Source organism: Henckelia pumila, chromosome 1 (genome assembly GCF_033568475.1).
Source record: "Henckelia pumila isolate YLH828 chromosome 1, ASM3356847v2, whole genome shotgun sequence".
NCBI classification, from domain to species: Eukaryota; Viridiplantae; Streptophyta; class Magnoliopsida; order Lamiales; family Gesneriaceae; genus Henckelia; species Henckelia pumila.
The window spans coordinates 124,394,719-124,402,820 of record NC_133120.1 but is presented as its reverse complement, the minus strand read 5'-3'; the positions used below and the strand labels follow the sequence as shown (position 1 = coordinate 124,402,820).

At 36.8% G+C, this 8,102-nt stretch overlaps 1 protein-coding gene across 3 annotated transcripts; it reads left to right on the top strand.

Annotated features, from left to right (window-relative positions):
* Positions 1–364: 364 nt before the first annotated feature.
* Positions 365–7,132, top strand: LOC140880170 (uncharacterized). Of its 3 annotated transcripts, XM_073284385.1 has the most exons (5): positions 365–383; positions 973–1,056; positions 3,448–3,683; positions 3,834–4,575; positions 4,879–7,132. In XM_073284385.1, the coding sequence occupies exons 3-5, from the start codon at positions 3,450–3,452 to the stop codon at positions 6,951–6,953; spliced, it is 3,051 nt and encodes a 1,016-aa protein (XP_073140486.1). In that variant the 5' UTR covers positions 365–383; positions 973–1,056; positions 3,448–3,449; the 3' UTR covers positions 6,954–7,132. The 3 variants fall into 3 exon arrangements, with proteins under 3 accessions (XP_073140486.1, XP_073140476.1, XP_073140467.1); XM_073284375.1 differs by lacking the exons at positions 365–383; positions 973–1,056 and adding an exon at positions 420–925 and having other exon boundaries at positions 2,484–3,683; XM_073284366.1 differs by lacking the exons at positions 365–383; positions 973–1,056 and adding an exon at positions 421–925.
* The last annotated feature ends 970 nt before the right edge of the window (positions 7,133–8,102 follow it).

Here is an 8,102-nt window from a genome sequence, read left to right as displayed (position 1 = left end):
CAATTCGAACAATACAAGATATTATTTTTTATATCAAAAATATTATTTTTCATTACAAATCAAACTCTAAGTATCTATCGTTAAACAGTTTCATGTGATACCTGCTCTTTATCAAATGTAAAAATAGATTCATAGAAGTGGACAGTTTTTACATATTTCATTACTTAAATATGTACCCAAAAGCTAGAAAGGTGGAAAGAATATATAGAAATTCCCATTTCTTTTTCATTTCCAAAAAAACCCAGAAATTGATTTAACCGATGAAACCAATTAAGAGATCTTGCGTAGCTTTTATGTCTGAGGTTTGAGAGAAAAGAGTGGGGGGAAAAAAAATTACAGAGAATATGAAGAGACGGATGTTGACAAATTTCATGTCACAGAAGGTCGTTTTTGTTAGCGTGAAGATTTCTTATCTGGGATCTCTCCAATTCTCTCTCTAAAATAAAAAATATATATAATATAATAATGGGATTTTGATTGTGTAGTAGTAAATACATACAGTTGCAAGAATCCTTTTTTTGTATGTAAATTTTTTTTGTCTCCCCCCCCACCCCCCCCCTTCTCTCTCTAAAGTTTCTTGCTTTCTGTGTTCCCCTCAATAGAGAGGGGAGAGAGAGTGGCCCAGCAGATCGAAATCTAAAATATTTTTGTTAAGTTTGATGAGGATCTGAGGTTCTTCAATGGAGTTACCGAACCAGTCACTTCAATGTTTCATTTGACAATTATTAGGATACTTTTGTTTCATGTGTGACTATGTTTTTTTCTTCCTATTTTTGTTTGGCCTTCTTTAGAGTTGTGCATATATTGGAAAAAGACTCTGAATTGGGCATGATCTTGGGTTCTTTTTTTCTGGGAAATACTGTGGGATGATTCGATTTTTACGAAGGGTTTCTTGAGGAGAGGTGGTATAGGATGTGGGTCTGAGGTAATTTTTATGCATCTCTTTTATTTAGTTTTAATGTTTTTGTGCAGAGATTTACTTGGTTCTGACTATGGCTTCAAGGAACATAATGTTTATTTAATTCGGAGTTATGATTTTTTATGATTAAAACCCAGGTTAGTTGACTCGTGATTGCTTTCAATATATGCATTTGAGTTCTGTATTTTATTGGTTTCATTGGCGAGAATGATTGGATTTTTGGATTTACTTGAATGGATTGGTGCTCGGGAATTTGAGGTGTTCATTTTGAGGTGTTCATTGAAGTTTAATCGATTACTTCGTGGGGTACTTGGTTTTGACGTGTGATTATTTGTTTAGGATCTGGTTTGTATGTGTTAGTATACGTAGCGCAATTTTGGCTTCTGATTTCCATTTGTTAATCTTTGTTGGTTATTCTGATTTTCGGTGAAGTGCGTGAAAACGTAAATGTGCCTGTGTCACATATGTTGCTCCAGTTACCATGGTTTCTCCAAGTACAAACTGTGGCTGTGTTATGTATATTGCTCCAGTTATCATGGTTTCTCCATTTCTCCAAGTACAAATTGAATTTACTTCATCAAAGAACGCCACGTCCTAACATGCTTTGCTAAGTACGGGATTATTTTTGTGCCTTCTCCTAGTGGGAGAATGACCTCATACACATTTGTAATTCGAAGGCTTGCTAAACTGTTATTTAGTTGTTGGGCAATTTTGATAGCCCAAATTTGTATATTTTTTGGTTGGGTTTTCTCCAAGCGTGAGATATTGTATCACATTTGTCGTGGGAGAGTCACAAATTTCATTTGAAATTTTCCTCAAATGGTATTTCTTCACCTCGCAGAAGCATTAGATTGCTGTGATGAAATATCCAGTATCTCATAAATGTAAAGTCGATTCATCAATCATTTATATTTTGTAGTATGATACTCATGAACCCTAGACATCATTTTAGGCATCCTTGACACGTGTTCATGTGATTGGCATTTGCGTACAAACAAGGTACTTTGCCTGTTTTACGCTTATCTATCGAATAATGTGAGAGAATCAGATTTAGATCCTGTGATTCCATCTAGTCTACTAATGACTATTGAGTTAGTATGTGCAAGGTGCTTCCCATTTGTCTACCTTGTCCCAGAATTGCACCCCTGTGCGTGTACAGGAAAAGATTCTCGTTTTTATTGCTAAATCTACAAAAAGTTTATCATCTTCATTTTTCATTCATATATGAGTCTGTGATGAATAGCTAGGAAAGTAAAATTCTTTTCGTATTTCATGGGAGAACTCAGAGCATGGTCTTGATCCCCTAAAATTTGTGCTGCCCCTTGCAATTGATTTATATTCCTCTCTCTAAAGCTAGTCGCCATGTATGCTCAAAAGTTCTTGCTTGCACAACACCACCATACCATTTTCTCAAATTTATATATATATATGTGTGTGTGTGTGTATATATCATAGATTTAGTTGTTTGAATTGCGTGAGAGATAATGTAATATTTCTACACTTGTCCTGTTCTATTCCACAATCTGTTTATATTGCATAAATATAACCATGAAATTCGATGCAGACTTTACCGAATCTCGGGAACAAAATTTCTGGATTTGAACTCTCCTTGCTATGACTGCCGGATATAATGTGGTTTAAGGCGCATTGATTGACCTTTACAATGTCTGAATTAATTATCATGGCAACGACAATGCAATCATTGCATGTCTGTCAATATTGTATGCATTGTTCTCTTGATTATGTGAATTGAAAAACAGCATGTGATCCTTTCAATTTGTTGTACAGCCTATAAGCTGAGTGTCTTTCCCTCGACTAATTTAATTTTGTTTCATTTTGGTTCCAGTTCGTTTCGTTTTTCTTACAATTTCACGAAAACTGATCCGCCGTTGATAATTGACATAGTTCAGAAGCCCAAATAGGAAGTTTGGGTTTTTGATTTCGTTGTTTTGGTCGTTTTAATTATATATAATTTCGACCATTTGTGACTGAAAAGCATTCCTCTTTTTTTATGGTGGGATTTTCAATTTCAGAGAGAATAGATTACCGAGCATTTAATTTTCTGGTTAATGTCATGTCTGAGGTGTCGCCTTCAAGTAAAGAAATTTCTTCGCACCCATTTAATATGAAAGTTTGTATTTGGTAAACCAGACTGCCTTTCTTGGTTTAAGAGTCTTGGCTTCATGTTTGTGATACTATAGCATGCAAAGCCGCTTTTATTGAAGTTAATTAATTGAAGAATGTTGATCATTCTCTGTTCATTAAGTTTTGGAAATTCATAGTTGGATAGCCAGTTGCCTTTCCATTCCATGTTTAAATTTTTGTTTGTTTAGCTTCACTGGCGAAGTCTTGTTCTCAGCACATCGAGTGCTTCAAACTAAAGAATAATTGTATGTCATTTATTTCTGGTTTTGTAAGTAATTAACATTTTAAGCAGTTGATAATAACAGTGAATTAGAAAACAAATGGGCTGTGTTTGTGGTTTCATATACAACAACGTGGAAATAAAAATTAATGTTCTATTGTAGGAATGGGAACAAAAGTACAGTACGAAAACTGCTTGCCAGGATATTACTCCATGAGAGACCTTAATGAGGATTCTAGCAGTAGTAGTTGGCCTTTATTTTACGGAGAAAATACAGCAACAAATGGGCAGTATTTCAATGGATTCACTCCGAGGATTACAATAGATGATCATCCAGGGTATGAAAAGGATGTGTTGAAGCGGAAAATGCTTGAACACGAGACAGTTTTTAGAAATCAGGTAACGATTTCTTTAGTGTTCGAGTTTATTTATCGCAAAAAACAACTCATAGTAATGATATGAAGTTTTATGTTATATCCCTTTATTTATAGTTCTTTGTGTGAATTTGGCACACTTCATCCTATCTAAGTTGTTTTTTTTGGCATCCAGGTGCATGAACTCCACAGACTATATAGAATTCAAAGAGACATGATGGAAGAAGCGAAAAGGAAAGAATTGCATCAACGGGCTTCAATAGAGCCATCATCATCGTCGAGTCATCGAGGGTCTCAAAAGCCATCAGAAGATGCTCGAAAATGGCATATGGGAGGATTTCCTATGACAAATTCTGCTTATGGTAGAACAACTATTTTGGGGGTCGAGGTTGCTAATTCTCCCATGAGTTGTACTATGGGTAACGACACTCAGCCCAGTCAGTTTCCATTCAAGAACGGGTCTTCTTCGAAGGATCGTGAAGGATTGGATTCAAGACCTTTGAAGGTGAGGAAGAAGCTCTTTGATCTTCATCGTCCGGCTGAAGAGTATGCAGATACTGAAGAAGGTGGAAACTTTGAGGACAATTCAACAACTTCACCAAAAAGTAGTGTGAAGATAATTCTCGATAATCGAGCTGGTATAAAGGTTCCAATAAATGCTTCAGCTTCCGATTGTCGTTGTAGGGGCTCGATTGGGTTGGCTGACTTAAATGAACCCTTTCAGTATGAAGAATCAACAGCTCCTTCACATTTTGATTTCCACGGTTGTCAATCCACTAATGGAGACACCAAACGGATGAATCAGTCTGCTAAATCAGGTGCTGGACATCTAGGAGCAATCCATGAGGGATTTTTGTTAAACTCGTCTATTGGAAGCAAAGTTAATGAGAGGGACCGGCTCTCCTTCTATGAAGCAGGTAAATGTTTGAGAAAGTTTCTTTTTATTTTTCAAAATTATTCGTCCTTGTCCTTGTTAAATATGCAAGTTAAACTCCATTGTTGTGTGAATTTATTTAAGTTGATCGAAGAAGTTTCTTTACTTGCTACTTCCCTACCGAACTACGCAGTAAATTGGGAGTAACATTTGAAATTAGTGTATCAATCATATGAAACCATTCTGTTACAGTAACCTTCTTCATCGTTTGTGATTTTTCATGCAACCATTGCCATATTAATTATTGTTAATATTAATTAAGATACTGTCTTTTTCAATCTTTCAGGTAATGACAAAAGCAACCTCAATTCTATGAGTCAAGCACTGCGACAAGATAAGTTTCCTTTGCTTAACCAAGTTAATCACCCTTCTGGATTATATCCGTCTGTTTGTAGTAGACAAGATCCTTGGAGAGACAATCCTCACCATGGTGCAGATTTTTCGGAAAAAAGCCGTGATCTCTCCCACGCATTCTTTAGTTCCTCTTCTTTTACCAGTTCGCGTGCACATCCTGTCACATCTTTGGCGAAGACGAAAAATGGCTTTACTCAAAAGTTAACTACATTCGAACCCCCTTTCAATTCAGCTGTGGCAGTGGATAGAAGTTTTCAACGATTTTCTCAGACTCGGGATGAGCCCTTTTTTGGTGGAAAGTGGCGAGTTGATGCTAGCTCTAGATTGACTCCAGGTTTAGAAAGTGAAGGGAAGATTGTAAATGGATTTTACCATGGATCTGCCTCAGGATCCAAAGAAACACAAGCTCTCTTGCCGTCGGCTGGCTTTGATTATCTCAAATATAGTAAGGATGATAAAGTAGTAGTATCTGACCGCTCAACTAATCATGGATTTGGGATTTTTGCAAAGCGCGAATCGTGTCATGAATATTCAAAGCGTGCCCTAGATATTAACTTGAATGAGGTGGTTTCAAGCTCACCAAATGAGCTAGTGGTCGTGGAAGATCTCAATATGACTCACGGAAAGAGTAAACCGGAATATCATCTGCCAGCATTGCCTTGGCTTCAACCTAAGCCAGTTAATGGGAATAAAAGATGCTCGAATCATGTTCCGGATTCTTCCAATCAATTGTTTCGTAGCCATGAGACAGTTGGAGATCTTAATCAACCAGTCACAGCGACAGATACATTGGCTCCAAGTGATTGTCGAGTAATCGAGAAGAACTCGAATGCCGAGACTCAAAATGTTAAGAAAATTCTCGGGTTTCCCATTTTTGCAGCGATTTCTCCAAAAGAGGAGCCGATATCCCATGTTTCTGCATCTACTATTGTCAATTATGCTGCTGAGAAGAAAATCGTCAGCACCAAAAGGGAGAACAGAATAATTGATATTAATGTCGAGTGTGAGCCAGAAGAGCAGATAGCTGATGAAGAACCGACAGTGGAAAAGCCAATAAAAAACACATGCTACATCGATTTGAACTCCTGTGTTAGTGATTGTGAAGATCCTCCCGTTCCCTCGTTTGAAAGCGAGAATAAGAGTGTCAAGGTAACTTTGGAGATAGATTTAGAAGCTCCCGTTTGCCTTGAGAGTGAGGATGATGATGCAGAGGCCGAAAAAAACGTGCCAGAAGATGTATCATTTCCGGTATCAGATAATAACGCAGAACCTATTCACGATGAAGTTCTTCGAAATGCAGCAGATGTGATGCTTGCCATGTCATCATCTTGTCCACGTGTCAATATATCCGAAGCTTCCTTGTCTGAGTCGCTAGTCTGGTTGGTAAATGCCATGTCATTATGTGCAGTCGAACTTGAACATGTATCTGGTAAAGAATCACGAGCTGGAGTTGCCTTCCCACGGCAAGAGTTTTCCAAGGAGACAGATGAATTTGAAGCCATGACTTTGCAATTGGTGGAAACTAAAAAAGAAGATTACTTGCCTAAGCCCTTTGTACCCGAATTGCCGATAGAGGAAGACGAGGGAACCAGCAACATGTTAGTGACTAGATCACGCCGGGGTCATTCGAGGCGAGGAAGGCAGCGAAAGGATTTCCAGCGGGACATACTTCCTGGTCTAACATCGTTGTCAAGGCACGAAGTGACCGAGGATCTTCAAACTTTTGGAGGGATAATGAAAGCCACAGGCCATCAGTGGAATTCAGGATTGACACGAAGAAATGGGACCAGAAACGGTGGTGGTGCTCGAGGTAGGCGACGGGTGGTGGTTGAACCTGTCACTACCACCACCGTTCCAAGCACGGTTTGTGCTCCATTGGTGCCCCAACCGAATGACATTGAATCTGGTTTGGAAGACAGGAGCCTAACCGGGTGGGGAAAGACGACAAGACGCCCCCGAAGACAGAGATTTCCGGCAGGCAACACCCCTACTGTTGCATCAACATAATAAGGAGAAGAGGCCCTAGTTTCTTGATTATGGAAGTTTTCGATAATTTCAAGATTAAGGTTGTTTGTCCTGTAAATGTCATGGTAGATCATAATTCCAGTCTTTCTTGATTGCTGACTTTGGTTTACCTACTTGTATCATTTAGATATAAAGTTAAACTCTTTTCATCTTTGGGAATATATATGATCTATACACAATTGTTTTGAATACAAGCTGTGTCTGTATTCCCATGGGAATACAGATTAGGGTGTTCATTTCGGTTTGGACATTCCTTTTCGGCTTAATCCGATATCTCAGCCGTTTTATTTAGGTTCGATTAGATTTGGATTTTCATTATACGGTTCGGTTTTTTTTTTTTGGTCCGTTGAATTTGAATATATTGAACAGTCTAGTTGTTTTAAAATACTAATCATTATTCTTTAAAAAAAAAAAAATACTAATCATTATTTATTCAAAAAAAAATACTAATCATTATTGTATTTCTTATAAAGCTTAAAACCAATAATAATTTCACATTTCCTGTCAAAAAAATAATAATTAGTGGTTGGGTGTGTGTAGCGAATGAAATTTGTTATATAATTTAATACAATACGATGATCTTTTTAGAATAAATATTGTGTGTTATATCTACTCATATTAAATATACGGATCGACTACTACTGATATTCTGACATGTTATGTTGCAATCATATTTTGCTCGTTTCGCACTGTGTTTAATTGACATCTTTTATTTGCCCGTATAAGAGAAGACCTTACAACTATAATAGATTTTTAAATCTTTGGCAATATTTAAAAGATAACTCGTAAATGTCGTTCTTAACATGTATAAATTTTGATAATTCCATAGACATGTGAGCTTGTAGAAAATTTTAAATGAAATTTAAATTTCATCAATAGAAGTATTTATCGTAAATGATTAGCATTAATTTGTAGACGTAATCACGTTTATTTTTCAGAACAATAATTGTATGGATGCGAGACAATTTTTTGTTAAGAAATTTCCATTGTCGCAATTAAATTACCTATCATATGTTTTTGTTTGTAAAAGTATGAGCATTGCAGTGGTGGAAAGGATAACCGAAAACACATTTGCTATCCAAAATGATTAAAAAAATGCATTGATAATTTGATTGTTTCTTATACTTTAAA